Source organism: Narcine bancroftii, chromosome 6 (assembly GCF_036971445.1).
Source record: "Narcine bancroftii isolate sNarBan1 chromosome 6, sNarBan1.hap1, whole genome shotgun sequence".
Classification (NCBI taxonomy): Eukaryota; Metazoa; Chordata; class Chondrichthyes; order Torpediniformes; family Narcinidae; genus Narcine; species Narcine bancroftii.
This window is the reverse complement of record NC_091474.1, coordinates 188,783,200-188,802,614: the sequence shown is the minus strand read 5'-3', so window position 1 is coordinate 188,802,614 and position 19,415 is coordinate 188,783,200. Positions and strand designations below refer to the sequence as shown.

General features: G+C 45.5%; 2 protein-coding genes and 1 long non-coding RNA gene across 4 annotated transcripts in view; 1 reads left to right on the top strand and 2 right to left on the bottom strand.

Annotated features, from left to right (window-relative positions):
- LOC138736879 (venom phosphodiesterase 2-like) overlaps positions 1-3,755 on the bottom strand; it is a 161,560-nt gene extending 157,805 nt beyond the window's left edge. For both annotated transcript variants that reach the window (XM_069887028.1, XM_069887029.1), the window contains exon 1: positions 3,565-3,755. In XM_069887028.1, coding sequence (XP_069743129.1) covers positions 3,565-3,708 — 144 coding nt within the window. In that variant the 5' untranslated portion in view covers positions 3,709-3,755. The remainder of the gene's footprint in view (positions 1-3,564) is intronic.
- Positions 3,398-12,257, top strand: LOC138736880 (uncharacterized). The gene is made up of 4 exons (XR_011340643.1): positions 3,398-3,891; positions 7,251-7,331; positions 7,784-7,913; positions 11,165-12,257. It is a non-coding gene; the product is annotated as an uncharacterized lncRNA (long non-coding RNA).
- Positions 12,258-14,381: 2,124 nt separating this feature from the next.
- The window catches only part of LOC138736878 (ectonucleotide pyrophosphatase/phosphodiesterase family member 3-like), a 120,592-nt gene continuing 115,558 nt past the window's right edge, over positions 14,382-19,415 (bottom strand). Inside the window, exon 23 of the mRNA XM_069887026.1 lies at positions 14,382-15,831. Coding sequence (XP_069743127.1) covers positions 15,661-15,831 — 171 coding nt within the window. The 3' untranslated portion in view covers positions 14,382-15,660. The remainder of the gene's footprint in view (positions 15,832-19,415) is intronic.

The window sequence follows — 19,415 nt, the reverse complement described above, 5'->3', positions numbered from 1 at the left end:
TATCACTATTTGGTACTTCTCCCCACTCTTCACCACCACTACTTACACCCTCAAGGGACTGTTACTCAGTTCTATTATGCCCTCCCCCAGCCGCCACTCCATCTCAATGAATTCCCTGTCCTCGGGGCTGTATCACCTGCTCTTTCTGGCCACATGTTTACAGCCCGGTGTGAAGTTTGGAACAGCAGAGAGACCCAGAGGGTGGCCTATCTACAGGTTGGGAGCCCAGCCTGGCATTCGGGTGAGCATTTGGGCCCCTTCCAGGTGCAGGAGAGGGGCTTCCTGGAATTGGTTATTATGGATGGTGAGGGGGGGGGGGGGGGGTGGGTGCCATCAAACTGCATCAGCAGACTCTTAAGCTGGCACTGAAAATCCAGCCCCAATATGACGGGTATGCAGAGGTGGGGCATCACCAGCAGTCTGAAGTTCTTATATTTGGTGCCCCCATGGTTAGGGTCACAGTGCACCTTCTGCGGATTTCTGCAAAGAGGGATTTGGAGGCTAGTGCTACCTTGTACTTGGCTGGAGACACAGGAATAACTTTCAGCTATCCCCAAGTGTATGAAGCTCTCGGTGCTTCCCATATCAAATAGGCAGCCAGTGACGTGATCATTTACCTCAATGTCCATCATCAATCACCCTAACTGGTGTTGTCTACTCTGGTCCAGCAAGATAGAAGCCAACATTAGCTCATTGACCAAATCGCTGCTGCCATGATGCCCACCTACATGGATCGCACGCGGTGGAGTCCGCATGTGAAATGATATGTGACATTCCTCCATGTCATCCAGTCCTTGGCCCGGAAGTTCTGTTCTCAGCAACCAGAAATGACGACACAATTGGGTTGGCCCAAGATGGCGATACAGGTTGCAGTCTAAATGCAGCACTGCCTGAGTGGGGCTTAGAACGACGTACCCTGGGATAGTGTCCTTTCCTCCTGCAGTTCAAGCAGGTCGCACTACAGGCTGGTCAGTACATTCGTGAGTGGTTGCAGTGGCAGTCAGAGGCCTTAAGTCCCAAGATGATGCCACCCATTCTCCACACCTGGCCTGCTGAGAAGGCCTCCGCGTTCTTTTAAGCAGTCTCCATTGCTGGGCCATCTGCACCGCTTCCTGAAGGGACCAACTGCCTTTCTCCAGGAGTCATTCCCGTATTTGATGGGAGCAGAATCCAGCAATCACAACCTGGCACCCGCATTCTCATCTCAGCTCCCACATGGCCCCTCACAAAATTGTCAAGTGACTCACCTGGACCCTGGCGTCGGGAGCCAAGCTGGAAGCGTGCATACATCGCGTTCCTCGGAGCGGAGTTGGGCCATTGCCTCTTTGTATTCAGTGCAGTTGGAAATTCATTGGTACGCTCAGTGGCCCACAGCTGTGATGAGCGGGTCATCCCGATCACCACCTGCTGTGATTCTGTTGCACCTCGGGTGGGCCTTCAAACAGTGTAGCCTCTGGATCCTTTGAATCGATCTCCAGTTTCTCCAGTCAGATTGCCTTGTCCATGGCACTTTAAAATTCTGATTAATAAATTGTGGTGCAATGACCACTCGCAGACTCGAAGCAAGTAGTCAAAGGCTTTATTGATCAGAAGACCCAGACATGTCTCTGCCTGCTGCTGGCTCATCTCCAGGGCAAGGCATGCGGGAGGAGACTAGGGTTCTGAGCCTTTTTAGGAGTTCTCATGGGGAGGAGCTACAGGTACAGAAGGTGGGCCAGCCTGCCCAGTCCAGTGAGGACATGTCCAGACATGCCCACAGTACCGTGTTCCACCACATTAATAAGCAGATTGAACCAGTTCAGAAAGAGAAAAGAAAATAGGGTGGAGGGGGGGGGTTAGAAAGATGGAAGCGTGTGTGTGAGATGCAACAGAGATGGAGAAATTGAGAGAAGGGGATGGAGTCCTTGTAGGGGACAGGGTGCAAGGACAAGAAGTCCAGGTAGTTGTGGGAGTTGGAGGATTTGGAGACAGAGAGATCCAGAAAAGGGAGAGGGTCATCAGAGATGGAGCAGGGGAGTTTGAGATCAAGGTGGAAAATGGCTGAAAAATTAATGAAGTTGATGAGCTCATCATGGATGCATGAGGCCACCCTGATGTAGTCGTTGATGTACCAGAGGGAAAGTTGGGGGATCTTGCTCCACCCATATCTCTGCAGCCTTTCAACCCATAAGTAACCCTACATACAAAACCCACAAACAGGCAAGCATAGCTGGGACCCATGCAGGTACCCATGGCTACTCCTTTAATCTGGAGGCGGTGGGATGAGTGAAAGAAAAAATTGTTAAGCGTGAGGACAAGTTCTGCCAGGTGGAGAAGGGTGGTGGTGAAAGGTGACTTCTCAGGTCTGAGGTCCAGGAAAAAGTGAAGTTCTTGGAGGCCTTCTGTATGGCGAATGGAGGTGTAAAGAGATTGTACATCCATCGTGAAGATGAGGAGGTCCAGTTCAGGAAATCTAAAGTCTTGGAGGAAGTGGAGGGTGCGTGGGGTGTTGTGGATGTAGGTGGGGAGGGATTGAACTATGGGAGAAAAGTCAGAGTCAAGGTAGAATGAAATTAGTTCCATGGGGCAAGAGCAAGCAGAGACAATGAGTATTCCCAGATGGTTAGGTTTATGTATCTTGGATAGAAGGTAGACATGGACGGTGCAAAGATGGGAGACAATGAGGTTGGTGGCCGTGGGGCCGGAGGGAGGTGCCCAGAGTCGATGAGATGGAGACATTGGCTTGTGAAAATGCTGAATGACCAAAGGGACTGCTCACACTATCTATATGAGCCTCTCATATTAACAAAACAATATTTGTATATACAAGTGGTTCTCAACCCTTTTTTTCTTGCACTCCTAGAACACCTTAAGTAATCCCTTACCAACCCCAGAGGTATCCTTCTCCAGGTGGGTCAGGACAGAGTGAATGGGGCAAGGCTATAGATAGCCTGTGGAACTGTTACCTCTTTTGCCGAATTGAAATGTGTCCAGTAGCCCTGATTTGATGCTTTCCATCAACAGACGCTCCAAGCATTTAATAATGGTGAAGGTCAGTGCCACACGGCAGTAGTCATAGAGGCCTGTTGGGTACAAGGATGAAGATGGTTGAAGAGACACATGTGGGGTCATTTAACATTTTGTCTGGAATCCTTTTTTTTTGTGGAATGCACGAACTCTCTCTATCGATGCTACCGGTTTCCAGCACACTCCACTTTTTAGTTCAGATTTTTCAATTTTTCTCCTCTTCTTCGAAATCCTCACATTTCCAGGCTGGAAATTCGAGCTCTCAGAGGATTTGGTCATCACACTTTAAATGCACAATTGCTCCGCCTCTGCAACCTTTCAACCCCGCATACAAAAGCAGAATGCCATAACCATTATGCATTGACAGGGCTCATTTGAGTTAAGACATTCAAAAACAAGCCAGCAGTGTCTGCAACATCAACAGGGTGGCTACTTGCAATTAACTTGAGACAATAGGTGGCAGGAAGCCGGTTAGTTGTACTAAGAAGGGAATGGACGTGGTCTTCCTCGACTCATCGCCCTTCGGTCACCCCATGCCAGACCAATAGCTGCTCTCACCGCTATGAGCACTCGATACTTGCAGCTCTTCCACCGGCTCCTCTCCGACCGCTCGGCAGCGACGGGAGCGGGCAGCATGGACGCCCGCTGCTCGACGTTGGAGTAGCGCGCTCCGCAAGCCGCGTTGCCCCTCTCCAGATCCATGTCCCTTCAAGCACCAACTCCGAAAGATACGAGGGGTGGTTCAGAGCGGAGGGGAGACGCATTCTGACAGCCCGCCCCTGCTGGTTGCGAGCAGACCAATGGCCGACGAGGCTGAGCGGGGAAGGAGAAGGAGGGGCGGAGCGGACTCTCCCACGGCCGGGGCAGCGGGGCTCTGAGCGACAGGTGAGTTCAGCTGTGCTCCAAGGGCGCTTCCTGGCCACGGGGCTGCTATTTGCGACAGTTTGCTCCACTTTTATTCCGTGTGATTTGAGGAATTTTATCCCTGACAAAGACAGGATTCAAAGGGTTTTTCGATGAAATCAAGGTTTTTTAAAAAAAGTCTCGACTTCTACTAGTTGGTGCCAGTTTTTTCCTGTCCGGAGGCGGATTTAACGTTGATTCCACTCTCGGTCAGATGATTGTGCCGTCCCGGGCATTTATTTATTACTTGTGTTTCTTTCCTAAGGTCTTCGCATTTTTGCCAGAGAATAGCACCCAGATCCAAATCCATCCAATACTCCGGATGTGGGTGTTTTGTAAATGTTCCTTCTGACTTGTTCTTTCTGCCTCTGTTGGCAAGTCCCGCAATCTTGTGGGCGTCTCAAGTCCATAGAAATCTCTCTATTGCCGAATCATTCGGTTCTGTGCTTTCTGGTTCATCCTGAAATATAACACAAAACCTTTTTCTTCTGCATTTAATGTCATCAGCCCATCCTTTCCTATTTTTCCTCACATTTCCTTCAGCTTCCAATTTGTATGTCATCTACAATTTTGGGTTATTGTTCCATTACATCTAACTTCAAGTCAAGTCACCTTTATTTATCGTTCCTACCATGTTCACATGGCAAAGGTGAGATAGCGTTTCTCCAGGACCGTAGAACACATTTACATAAATATGTTAGAAGAGTTAAAAACATTCAAATATTAAGGTGTATACAGTAAAAGTCCACGGTACACTATCCACATATATTCTGGGAACTCAGGAGCCCGGTGGCTTGGAAGTTATAAAAAAAAACTGTTGTCCAATCTGGATGCAATGACCTGAGTGCTATGGTACCTTCTACCAGATGGCAGAAGGGAGATCAGTTTACATGAGGGGTGTGTGGAGTCCTTCACAATATTAATTGCTTTTCACCTGCATCGATGTTGTAAATATCCTTCAGGGGAGGGAAAAAAAAACCCCAATGATCTTTTCCACTGACTTCACCATCCTCTGCAAGGTCTTGCAGTCTGAGATGGTACAACTTCCAAACCAGGCAGTGATTCTTTGTGCATTCTGTACAATGGAGGTTGGGAGATGAACTTTCCTCAGCCTTTGCAGGATGTTTAGGCGCTACTGGGCTTTCTTGGCTGTGGAGCTGGTGTTCAGGGAGCAGGTGAGATTCTCCACCAAGGAACTTGATACTCTTGATGACCTCAACAGTCAAGCCACCAATGGTCAGCGAAGTGTGGTAAGTGGGTACTGATATCCAGGCCACACATTATATACATTTCCACGTGATGTTCCAAGGGGTTGTTGCTTTTCTTTAATGATTTGGAAGGTGTACATCACAAGTTCCTTCCAAAGACAAGCACTCTTGACCACACTGTTTGATCAGATACCTCTGTCTGCAAGGGGTCTGCTTTATGCATTCTAACATGCTTCTGGAGAAGCACTGGCCTTGGGGTCATCAGCAGACTGGCAGCGTGGTTCCCAACACCAACCTCATAGGAAAGAGAATAATTTTTCCTGGGGCATTGTGTTAGTTGCCATGCAAAGTAGGGACCTGGAGGCATCAGTGCTTCTGGAAGGACCTCTTCCCATTGGAATACAGACATCCCTTTCGACTTGAGGGCCAAATGGACTGCCTACCAGATCATACCAATCTCCCTCTCCACCTGCGGGGGTTGTAGCTGGTGGTTCTGCTCATAGCTATACCCTTGGAAAGGAAGTATTGTTGCAACTCCTCACCTCCTCACTCATGAAGGTGGATCCCCGGTCGCTATGAACATAACTGAGGTACCCGAACAGATTGAATACTGTGTGGAGTGCTTTAATGACTGTAGATGTGGTCATGTCGGGGCAGGGGATGGTGAATGTGAAACGTGAGTGCTCGTCCATGATGCTCAGGAAGTAGATGTTTTGATTCGTGGACGGGAGAGGCCCCTTGAAGTCCATGCTGAGACATTCAAAGGGGTGAGTGGCCTTTATGACTTGGGCTCTCTCTGGTTTCTAAAATTGCCGCATGCATTCCACACAGACCGGACAATTGTGAGTCAGCTCCCTGACCTTCCTCCACTGAGTAGGGGAGGTTACGGGCCCTCACAAAATGGAAGAGCCTTATGACCCCAGGGTGGTAGAGGCTATTGTGGAGGGCCTGGAGGCAAACAACGTACCCCGGCACACATTCCCCTGGACAGGGCATCAGGTGGCTCATTAAGCTTGCCCAGATACGACAAGATTTCATAATTGTAGGTGGACAGCTCAATTCTCCACTTCATTATCTTGTCAATTTTGATTTTACCTACTGTTTATTGTTAAATATAAACAAGCGGCTCTCTGATCCGTGAGCAGGGTGAATGGTCTGTGGACAAGTAGTGCCTCCAATGGCGCATGGCCTCCACTATAGCTTGTGCCTCCTTCTCGACGGTGGAGTGCCTGCGTTCAGGGCCTTGGAGGGTGTGGGGAAAAAACACCACTGCTTGGTTCAGTGTGGCAGCCAGAGCTAAGTTGGAAGCATCACTTTCCACCTGGAACAGGACAGATTCATCAATAGCATGCGTCTCCACCTTGGCAATCTCATCCCTGATGCCCTCAAAAGCCTTACGGGCCTCCGCCAATGGGGAAAAAGTATTGGTTTTCACTAGGGGTTGGACCTTGTCTGCATAGTTGGGGATCCATTGGGCATAATGAGAAGAGTCCTACGCACCTTTTTACAGTCTTGGGGATCTGTGGCAGAGATAATTTCAGAAGGGGCCACATGCGCTCGGGGTCAGATACGATGACACCAGGATTGCCAGCCACTTGGTGCTAAACAAGCTCTTTTTCTTATTATGAGTTTGAGGGCCTTTGTGGTGGCCACAAACCCTTCAGGTTCTGGTTGTGTTCCTTCTTGTCATGGCCGCTGATATGGATACGTAGCCTTTAGTTCATTTCTCTTTGGAACACCGACACCCCATTCATGAGGCCGAATGGGACCCGCAGGAAATGGTAGAGTCGGCCATTGGCCTCAAACACCACGTATGGCCGATCTTTTGGACAAATCGGGATTTGGTGATACACCGATTTGAGATCAATGGTAGAGAAGACCCTATACTTGGCGATCTCGTTCACCTTATCAGCTATGCAGGGCAAACAATAGGCGCCCAGTGCAGTGAACTGGTTGATGGCCTGACTGTAGTCTATCACCATCCAATAATTCTCCCCACTCTTCACCATCACTACTTGTGCCCTCCAGGGACTGTTATTTGATTCTATTATACCCTCCCCAGCAGCTGCTTTTCCTCCATCTTAATGAATTCCCTGTCCTTGGGGCTGTATCACCTGCTCTTTGTGGTCACAGGTTTGCAGGTTTTGGAACAGCGGAGGTGGACAGACCAGAAGGTGGCCAGTCAACAGGTTGGGAGCCTGGCCCAGAGTTCAGGTGAGTGATTGGGCCTCTTTGGGGGGGAAGGGAGGGACCTCCTGGAATTGGATATTACTGATGGTGGTGGTGGGGGGGGGTGGGTGAGGAGTGGAGCCCACCATACTGCATCATCAGACTCTGAAGCTGGCACTGGAAATCCAGCCCCAATATAATGGGTGTGGAGAAGTGGGGCATCACCAGCAGTCTGAAATTCTTATATTTGGTGCCTCGGTCATGGTGCATCTCCCATGGATTTCTGCAGAGAGGCATATGGAGGCTAGTGCTATCTTGTACTTGGCTGGGGACACGGTCAGGGAATAACCTTTGGCCATGTCCGGGTGTATGAAGCTCTCGGTGCTTCCTGTGTCAAGCAGGTAGCCAGTGTGGTCTACTCTGGTCTAGCATGATGGAAGTCAATGTCAGTTCATTGTCCAAATCGTTTCTGCTATGTCATTGGGTTGGCCGCTCAGGAGATCGTGAAGATGGCCGCCCCCATGGATCGCACATGGTGGAGTCCAGAAGTGAAGCTGGATGTGACGTCCCTTCGTGTCATCGCGTCCTCGGCTAGAAGTTCAGTTCTCAGCAACAGGAAATGACAATGTAAGTGGATTGGCCCAAGTTGGTGACGTGGGTTATGATCCGCACGCAGCACTGCTAGAGAGGGGCTTGGAATGACACACCCTGGCATAGTGTCCTTTCCACTGGCAGTTCGATCAGGTTGCGCTACAGGCCAGGCAGTACTTTCGCAAGTGTTTGCTTTGGCTGCAGTAGGTGGTGGCAGCGGCAGTCAGGGGCCCTGAGTTCCAAGATGGCACCTCCCGTTCTCCACACCTGATTGACGTGTGACCTGCTTAGTAGGCCTCTGTGTTCTTTTGAGCAGTCTCCATTGCTCAGGCCATCTGTACCTCTTCCTGTAGGGACCCATCACCTTTCTACAGGAATCGTTCCCTTATTTGATGCAGTGGAATCCAGCAACTAGCCTGTCATGGATGAGCTCCTCCTGGTAGGTTGACACAGTCACATTCTGGCACTCGCAGTCTTGTCCCAGCTCTCGCATGGTCCTCACAAAATCTTCAACTGAATCACCAGGGCCCTGGTGTCATGAGCCAAGCTGGAAGTGTGCGTACATCGCGTTCCTCAGGGCTCCGTACTGCTGTCGGAGTAGGGCCATTACCTCTTCGTATCCAGAGCAGTTACAAATTAATTGGTACGCTCGGTGGCCCACAGCTGCGAAGAGCAGATCATACTGATCGTCATCAGCTGTGATGTCATGGCACCTCAGGTAGGCGTTCAAACAGTGTAGTCACATATCAAACTTGATGGAGGTCTCTGGATCCTTTGCATCAATCTCCAGCTTCTTCAGTCGGATTGCCTTGTCCATAGCATTTTAAAATTCAGAACAAAGGCTTTATTGAACAGAAGTCTCAGACATGCCTCTACATGCTGCTGGCAGCGTTTATTAAGCGTTCTTATAGGGAGGGTCTAGACTGAGACCATTCACAAATATGGGGACCCTCTAACCGGATGGCCTTAACATTGACTTCTCTAGTTTCCATTAAAGCCTTCCTCCTTCTTCTTCCCCTTATCACTTTCCTCCAACTCTTTCTCTCTTGCTCTTCCCTTTTCCTTCTGTCTCCTTTCACACAGCCGAAATCAATTCTCACCTCTCCTCTTATCATATCCAATACACACCTTCTGTTGGTCAGGACTTCTCCCCCTGCCAGTCTTCAGTCTTCATTCTGACACCTTCCTGTTCTTTGCTTATTCCTTGAAGAAGGACTCAAGTATGAAATGTTGATAATATATCTTTACCTCCTATGGATGCTGCTGAGTTCCACCAGTATTTCTGGGGTTTTTTAGGCCAAGAGTTGTCAAACGCTCCTCATTATCATAACCCTTTCATTCCTGGAATCCTCTATACCCTCTCCAACATCAACATGTCCTTTCTTAAATGAGGAGCTCAAAACCGCTCACAATACTCTGTGAAGTCTCACCACAGTACCTTTTAAAGCCTTAAGTTCACATCCTTGGTCTTACATTGTATTCCTCTTGAAATGAATGCCAGCACTGCATTTGCCTTATTTATCACTGACTCAACATGCAAATTTATCTTTTGGGTATCCTGCCTGAGTTTTCACAGGTCCCTTTGCAACTAGGTATTTTCAATTTTCCCCCCTTTTAGGAAATAGCCTGTCTGTTTATTTTTCTCTACCAAAGTATATGACCTTAACTTTCTGACATTGTATTTCATTTGCCAATTCTCTGCTCATTCTCCTAATCTGTCCTTCTGCAGCCTCCCTGTTTCCTCAACACTACCTGAGTAAAACATGAAAGTCTGCAGATGCTGGAGGAACTCAGCCTGTCTTTTAAGCATACATAGGAGACAAAGATATATTGCTGACATTTCAGATCTGAGCCCTTCTTCAAGGAATAAGCAGAATGAGCCAGAAACAGGAAATTTTAGAAAGACTCGGAATTCAGACAATGCTGACAGGTGAGGAATCCAGATCAACAAAAGATGTTAATTGGAAATAATAAGGGACAAGGCAAGAATTTATCATGTTTGTGAGAAAGTGGGGGGGGGGGGGGGGGGGCGTGGCAAGATGGCGTAGAGTCTAGACGTGCAATCTCGACCTCTCTGGCCAGACTTTTAAATACCTGTTTTTTAACCCTTTGTTTGCAAGTTTAAACTTTTTAAATTTTAGTTTAAAATATTAAGGAATTATTATGGCCACTAATGGTAAAAAGACTAAATCTCAAGTCCAAAAGAAGATACATTTTCAAAGTGTTGAAGATTTGGGGCCTAGATGACTTGAAACAGCCCCAGGCTCAATTTCTTCATTGCCTAAATCCCAAAGATCGCCTGTGGAGGCTGAAAAGGAAATGCATCAGGTAGCATTACAATCTGAAGAAATCGTTTTTTTTCGCGAATTGATGAGAAAACAACAAGATGCGGGGGGAGACCAGCGGCGACTTCCTGAAGAAGTTGGGATGCCGTCGCTGTGAGTCCAGACCCGCAGTAAAACATTTAAAATGCCTTCTGTTGAATTGCAGCAGGCGCTGCAGTTACCTTGTTCTGCCACCATGTCAGAGAGAGCAGAGCTAAGATTTACCGAATCACAGTGTATGCAAATAAATGGAGTTATTCAAGCTGTTATTAAACTTGGAATGGATTTGTTGACATCTCAAATGAATGAAATGGTTCAAATGAATGCTGGTATAAGTTCAGAATTAAATATGGTTAAGACACGTGTGGATGCATCTTATGAAGAATTAAAAAAATTTCAGACTGCTTTTTTGGACTGTAAACAACAAGTGACTTTTAACACAGAAAAAGTGTTGAAGGTGGAAAAATCAGTCATAGAATTAGGAGATCGTGAGAAGGAGCTAGAAAGAAAAATAGATTATTTGGAAAATCAAAGCAGGAGGAATAATGTGAAAATTGTTGGTTTGCCAGAAGGTATAGAAGGACAAGATCCTCTTCGTTTTTTTAAAGGCTGGATTCCTCAAATATTAGGGCAAGAATTTTTCTCTGGGGGATTGGCACTGGAAAGAGCCCATAGAGTTTTAAGAAGAATACCCTCAGCTGATCAAACCCCGAGACCAGTCTTTGAGTTATTTGGATAGAGAAGCAATACTTCAACTTGCAGTACAAAATGTGAGATAATGACAAACCCCATTATTGATTCAATAATAACGTCAATTTACTCCAGTTAAAGAAGTCTTGTGGCGTAAAGATTATAAGTCTACTTTTCATTACCCTGCAGTGTTGAAGGTCTTTTACGGAGACTATCAATTTCAGTTTTTTGAAACTGATTGTGAAGCAATGATTTTTGCTGATTCATTGCCAGATATAAGAGGACAAAGACGTAGTCCATCATTATCTCCTAAAGAAAAGTCTGGTGGTTCTGGAAACAGAAGAAATGGCAGAAATGGGAAAAATGGGAATGGAAAGAGTCCACCTCCTTCCAAAATGGGATCTTCAAGATTGGAGTCTTTTGGAGTCTTTTGTTATTATGATACTTGGATGTTACTGATTGTTTGGCTGGGGAGGGGGAGATTTGCACAAAGTTCTTTATTAGTCATCAGCCACTGGTGGGTGATCCACACCCAATTTTTGTTTAGGGGATTACTACCTTTTGGTAGTTTTTTTGGGGGGGGGGGATTTTTTAAAATTATTGTTTTTTTAAATTTTTTAAAACTTTTTCTTAGTTTTTAATTTGTGATTTTTTTTTATTGGAGGGCCTATATACGTTGATTTGAGTTTTTATATAAAGATATTATTGGTATTTAGTAATAATAGTAGATATGTCGAAGTTGAGGTTTGCTACGTTTAATGTTCGAGCTTTAAATAGTTCGATTAAGTGTAAGCAAGTCTTGGCGTGTATTAATAAAATGAAAATTGATATTGCCTTTTTAAACATTTAATGAAGTTGGTCATGTATACATATACAATCTTTTTGGAAGAAAATTCAATCATTTTTAGAATATCTGTATAAGATTAAAATAGTTTTAGATCCAACAGCATTTTTATTGGGTAGTTTGTAACCTCTGAAAGGCTTGGGATTAGATAAGTTTCCGCTTGCTTTTGTATATTTAGCTTTATCTGTAGCAAAAAAAAATGTATTGCTAGTACGTGGAAAGATACAAATATGATTGATATTAATAGATGGCATAATGAGATGAAATATTGTTTAATAATGGAAAAAATTACATATGTTTTGCATGATAATTATAATTTTTTATTAATAAGTGGCTGTTATACTCGGAATATTTACATTTTAATTTATATTGATTAGATTTTAATATGTATATTTAACTTTTTTAAAATATTCTTTCTTTTTTCTTTTTTTATGGCTCTCCTTAGGAGAGTTGGCTGAAGGGGGGGGGATTTTTTCTTTTCTCTTATTTTATATATATAAAAAATGTTCATGTTTAATTGCTGTATATGTCATATATTATTTGTTTTTTGAACGAATAAATAAAGTTTAAAAAAAATGTTTGTGTGAAAGGAGACGGAAGGGAAAATGTGGTTGGGTTCTACAAAGCCACCAACTCCCATAGCTACTTCATCTACACCTCTTCCCTGTCCCCTGTAAAGATTCCATTCCATTCTCTCAAATCCTCCATCTCTGTTACTTCTTTACCCAAGATGAGGACTTCCATGCCAGATCATCAGAGATGTCCTCCTTCTTCAAACAACATGTCTTTTCTTCCACCACCATTAATTCAGCACTTACCCACATATCCTCCATTACCCACACATCTAGCCTGGCACCCTCTGCCCCCACGCACAACAAGGAGAGAATTCCTCTTGTCCTCATCTACCACCTCACTAGCCTCTGCATCCAACACATCTTCATCTGCCATTTTGCACCTAATACATGATCCTACCACTAGACACATATTGACTCCTCCCCTCTCCTCCTACCTCAGCGACCGCTCCCCCTTGACTCCCTTGTCCCCTCCCCACCAATTGACCCCTTGGGACCTACCCCTGTTACTGCAAGGGATGGTCCACTTGTGCTCATTCACCTTTTGGGGCCTCTTACAGTTCTTCCAAGTGAAGCAACATTTCACCTATGAATCCGCAGAGGTGATCTACTGCATCTGGTGCTCCCGTTGTGGTCTCCTCTACATCAGAGAGACTGGATGCAGACTGGAAGATTGTTTTCTTGAGCATCTTAGCTCTGTCCAGCACAATAGGAATATCTCCCAGTGGCCACCCAATTCAATTCCCCATCCCATTTCCCTTGCTGACATGTCTGCCCATGGTCTCATGCAGTGCTAGACTGAGACCACCCGCAAATTGGAGGAACAACACTTCATCTTCTGACTAGGCACCATCCAACCAGATGGCATTAATATCGACTTCTCTGGCTTTCATTAACCACACCCTCCCCCCCCCCCCAACTTCTTCCCCATCAATTCACTCTAGCTCTGTCCCACCTTTTGCACACGAGAAATTCTTACCTCATCCCTTAAATTCTTACCTCGTCCCTTATCATATCCAATTAACACTTTTTGTTGGTCTGGATTCCTCCCCCTGTCAGCACTGTCTGAATTCTGAGACCTTCTGAGATTTCCTGCTTCTGGCTCATTCTGTTTATTTCTTGAAGAAGGGCTCAGGTTCGAAAAATCAGCAATATATCGTTGTCTCCTGTCGATGCTGAAAGTCTGGCTGAGTTCCTCCAGCATTTTGGTGTGTTTTTTCTTCAACACTATCTGATCTACCACACACCTGCCTAAGGTGAGAGGCATGAGTTTTAAAGGGGACCTGAGGGGTGAATCTTTCATACAAGTAGTGGATGCTATCTGGAATGAGCTGCCTGATGAAGTGTTGGAGGCAGGAACAGTACCAACATTGAAGAAGCATCTGGATAAGTAGCTTCATGAATAATGCACATTGGGATACAGAATTAACATGGGAAAGTGATCCTAGTATGGATTGGCATGATGGTTGGCTTAGGTGTGGTGAGGCAAGGGTCCTGTTTCTATTGCTGAACAACGCCACATCTCCATGACAATGTTAGGATGCTAATTATTGTATTAGCATTTTTGATATAACCTATGGATTGGTGTAAAATGATTTATATTCGTGTCTCATCCAAGATGCTTTTATTTTATGTTCATTCGGAGTATATAGGCATTCTTGCAAATTCTTCTATACACTTTTCAGGCTACTGATAACAATAATAAAATGTATTCATGAATGATTGGATACAATCATAATGACTGTATTCATTATATTAATTATGGGTAGTGTAAGGGTGATTATTTAATGAAAGAATTATAACATGTATGTCAAACAATATAAGATGGATAGCTATAGAAAAAGGGGATTTCTGAATTCAGGAGAAATCGAGTAATGGGCAATTCTCAGGAACAGATCTTTTACATGACTCAGGGACTGCCTGTACACCTGACATACTAGCATCAACCACATGTGTCTTCCTTTTTCAGTATTAAGGCTTGAATATGTCCCTGTATCTCAGTACAAAAAGAGTCCTTTATTATGAATCTAATTTGCTTTCTTTATTGCGTGATTCAAAGAGAATCAAGCCTTGTTCTATTGTGACATTCTGAGTTGAATTCAACATGTTGGCAATCCTCCACATTGCCGTTGTACAACTGCTGTGAGCTCTCTTGTTTTCTGGTGTTTTTATTTCTAAGGGAGTACTTAGAAAAGCATAAAAGTCAGATGTGTTTCATCTCAAGGAAGATTGTATGAGGGAATATATATTTTGCATTTCATGACTGACCCTCTATAAATCTGTCTTCTTTCTTGTGAAATACTTGGATGTGGCATCACTCACAAGAATAGCATTAATTGCCTATCCTTAATGTCATTGAGTGAAAAGTTCAAGGAGCGCCTGTGAAGAAAATACAGTGTTTGTTCAACTCAGCATGGCTTGTGATTTTTGAGGTGATGGACCTGTGGTTGTGTGACCTTGGAAGCTGGAAGTTTGAGAGAGGTTGGCAAAAGCCTTAGTGAGTTGCTACAAGGCATGCTACAGATAGTATACACTCTAAGCCACAGAATATAAAATGGTGGATGAGATGACAATCAACTGAAATACTTTGTCCAGGATTATGTATGACTTTGAGAATCACAATTTAGCTCACTGGATCCTCAGGCACTGGTTTATGCTAGCTGCGAATCTAAAATGGTAAAGTTCTGAAATGTCCTGGGACTGAAAGACAGCAGGAGGGAATGTGGGTTGGTCGAGGCTTATAAGAGTGCTACAGACCAGATTTTGCAAGTTACAATTCAAAACCAAAGCTTAATTTTTTTAATATCTTCATGAAAATAATTCAACAAGCAGGGCTTATTGCAAGGAACCCTACATATCATGAAAGACAAAATAAAAACAGTTCAATAAGCCCCACAGAAATTACGCTGTTTATAGGAGTGTGACAGCATCTCATTTATGAACTGTTGGGGTGGGAAACCATGCAACACTAGATGTAATGCACAAACATAGAGGATTCACACATCTACTTTGTTGCAGCGATTTATTCATCTTGGCTTCTTACTTGAAGAAACTGTGAGTTGATTAGATCAGCAGGGAAGTTGTTATCTGCTTACCAATAAGCCTCCTAACCACTGGATACTGTGAAACATTAATAAATATCTTGAACTGGGCCTTGTGATGATACAACTTGGGTTACAATCAACATTTTATTATTTTGTTCTGTTTGGTTTGTGCTGATGTTCTAAATCGACTGAGCAAGAGATCATATTCATCATTATAAATATGTATCACAATAATCAATCAGTATATTGCCAAGGAGGCAATATACATATCAGTTTCTAACTGAACATAATATTTGTTAGAATCAATAATTAAACATTAGGTGTAAATGCAGGGAGAAATGTTTTGAGCTGTAAAATCTCTGGGACTGTCTGCTTTGCATCCTGATGAAAATCAAGTCCAGTAATCAGCTCTACGTCGCGCACTCGAGCAGTATGAGCCCAGATTCGCTCTTCAACCCACTGGGATTCAACCTTTCCCTCCTGCCAAGGAACAAAGTATTCATTAACCACTGATTTAGGTTATTCTCAATTTAAGGCAACACAGATTCTTACCATAATTCTTGTACAATGTGCTTTTTTGGGTCTTGATAAAGGGTTTCAAAACAAGATGTTCACAACAACTCTCCCCCCCCCTTCCCCTCTTCTCACATATTACTTGCCACATTGAGCCCTTCCAGCAAATTGTTCCTGACAGAGCTGTGTTTGGACAGGAATGCTAAGTCATGTCAATGTTTACTTCAACTTTTACATCTCTTCCTCAGTTCTCATCAGGAGTCCTATGACCTGAACTAGTGGCCTCCTGCTATTTCCAGCATTTTCTACTTTTACTTCATCTGCAGATTTTCTGTCAAATGATAAGAGATTATCTTGGAACTGAGTTATCATCCATGGCTATTGTTAAAATTCCTGTGTATTATGCTTAGTTTCCAGCAAGCAGATTTTGTGTTTTATCAGCAGGGGAGTTTGCATGTGTGAAGAGGCTCAACTAGGTTACAGACCACAGCTTCCCACTGTTTCATTGGAGGTTGACTGCAAACATATAGAACTATAGAACATTATGGCACAGAAACAGGCTCCTCATCCCTTCTTGTCTGTGCTGAACCACTTTTTTGCCTAGTTCCATTGACCTGCACCCAGTCCATAGCCCTCCATTCCTCTCCCATCTATCTACCTGTCCAAATTCTTCTTAAATGTTAAAATTAATCCCACATTCACCAGCTCGTTCCACATTAACACCATTCTCTGTGAGAAATTCCCCTTCATATTCCCGTTAAACTTTTCCCCTTTCACTCTTAACCCATGTCCCCTGGTTTGTATCTCAGTGGAAAAAGCCTATTGTAGTGGCCTGCTAACCAGGACATGACCCAGTACACAAGATTGCTGACGAACATGGCAACCACACAGAACCCATGGGGGCCAACACCTTTGTCCCAGGTGACAACCCACATGGCAGGATGCGACGAGCAATGGCAGGAACGCCGACCAATCTGAGGCTGGCGTGATGTCACTCCTGTCATTAGTGGTGGGGAGAGGATATAAGCTGAGTTGCCAGTGCAATAAACCAGTCTTCAACTTCGACTTCTTGGTGTGTATCGTTCTTTCCGCACTTCACGGTAGCGTGCACGTTACATTGGTGACCCAGGCAGGTCTAACCGTCAGTCGAATTCAAAGATGACAGACGAGGAAGCTCTTCACGTGGTTTCATTGAAGCTGCCAATGTTCTGGATGTCACAGCCACACATGTGGTTCAAACAGGAAGAGGCCCAGTTCCACCTCCGACAGACCACAGCTAACACTACATGTTACTACTACATGGTGAGCTCACTCGACCAGGACATTGTAGCAAGGGTCGTCGACTTCCTGCGCCAGCATCCGGAGCATGGCAATATGATGTTCTCAGAGCTATTAACCTAGACCTTCAGGTTCTCATGGCACGTGTGCACTGCTCAACTGTTGCTTATGGACTCTTTGAGGAACAGGACCCCATCCACCCTCATGAGCGAGATGCTCGCCCTTGCTGAGGGACACAGGCCTTGTCTGGGAGCAGATTTTCCTGGAGCAGCTGCCCAATGAGGACTTCAGTGACCCCAGGAAAGTCACAGCCTTGGCAGACATGCTCTGGAGAAAGAAGGAAAACATTGCCTTGGTGAAGCAGATTGCTAGGTCCCTCACACAACGTGCAACAAGGCCTTGGTGGGTGGAGAGGCAAGTGGACCCCCCTACCCACCAGTATTGTTACTATAACCAATGATAGGATGCAGGGACCTATCAATGCTGCCCACCCTGTGCGTTTCAGGGAATCGCCGCAGCCAACCATCGTTAATGGCTGTGGCAGTTGGCCAACATGACAGACTACTCGTGGGACTCTCTGTCTGGAAGGTGCTTCCTCATTGACACCGGTGCTAAAATAAGTGTCCTTTTCCTCTTTGGCCAACAACACCTGGAATGGCAAGCCGGGCCCAGCACTAAGGGCAGCAAACAGCACCATCATGCAAACTTTTGGCATTTGCACCATCCCCCTCCACTTTGGTAGCAATCGGTTCATGTGGACATTCACAATTGTGGCTGTGGTGCAACTGCTCCTGGGAGCAGACTTCCTGCGAGCCCACTGCCTGCAGGTGGAACTTAAAGGTGGCATTTGGTGCACATCAGGACTTCTCAAACAATGCCCCTGGGGAAGCCAAATTGCCTGCCCCCCACCTCGTCTCCATTACTTTGTATGACAACTCATTCACGCATATCCTGGTGGAGTTCCCTTCAATTGTACCACCACAGTTTTCCTCCACCAAACTGAAGCATGGGGTAAGGCACCACATTCTCACCGAAAGCTCTCCGCTCCATGCCAGGGAAGCATTCCCCCGAGAAGCTCAGCCTCGCCAAGGAGAGTTTTTTAAAAAAGAGCTGGGGAGCGTGCGGTGTTCCAACTGCCCCTGGGCCTCCCCCCTGCACATGGTACCAAAGGCAGCAGGAGGGTGGAGGCCATGTACTCTCACCACCTCAATGAGGCCACCACACTGGAATGATACCCCGTGCCCCATATCCAAAACTTTACTACCAACTTACAAGGGGCATGGATATTTTCAAAAGTCAACCTCATCAAGCTATCACCAGATCTCAGTCCATCCAATGACATCCTTAAAACCATCATTACGCCTTTTGGAGAATGCCCTTTGGACTTAAAAATGCAGCCCAGACCTTCGAGAGGCTGATGGCTGCAGAGTTCCAGGATCTCCCATTCATGTTCATCTATTTGGACAATATTCTCATCGCCAGCCACAAGCACACAGAGCATGCAACTCATCCAAGACAACTGTGTACCTGACTGCAAGAATTCAGACCAACTATAAACCCTGCTAAGTGCCAGTTCGGTCTGGAAATGATAGACTTCCTGAGGCATCGAATCAACAGGCACAGAATGAAGCCCCTGCCCAAAAAGGTAGAGACTGTTTGGCGCTTCACCAAGCCCCCTACAGCAAGAATTCACCAGTATGATTAATTTTTATCACCATTTCATATCGCCAATGGGCCGCGTCATGCTCCCTATTTGCACTCATGGAGGTAAAGGCATTACCTGGGACAATGAAGCCTCAGAGGTGTTCCAGAAAGATAAGGACGCACTGGCCAACGTCACCCTTCTGGTACACTCCAGGCCAGAGGAGCCAACCGTTCTCACAGTAGACACTTCCAGCTCAGCGGTAGGAGCATACTGGAGTAATTCATCAGAGTAATGGCAGCCCCTGGCCTTCTTTAGCAGGCACCTCCAGCCACCCAAACTTAAATACACCGCCTTTGACCGGGAAGTATTGGTGCTATACCTGGCAATCAGACACTTCAGGTACTTTTTGGAAGGTAGACAATTCAAGGTCTTAACAGACCGTAAACCATTAACATTTGCCTTCTGTAAAGTGTCAGGCCAGTGGTTGGTCAGGCAGCAGCGACACCTCTCATACGTGTCTAAGTTCATTATGGAAAACACATTGTGGGTAAAACCAAAGTGGTGATGGATGCACTGTAACAGCCTGTGATCGAGACCATCCAGGCCCTGTCCCAGGGAATAGACTACA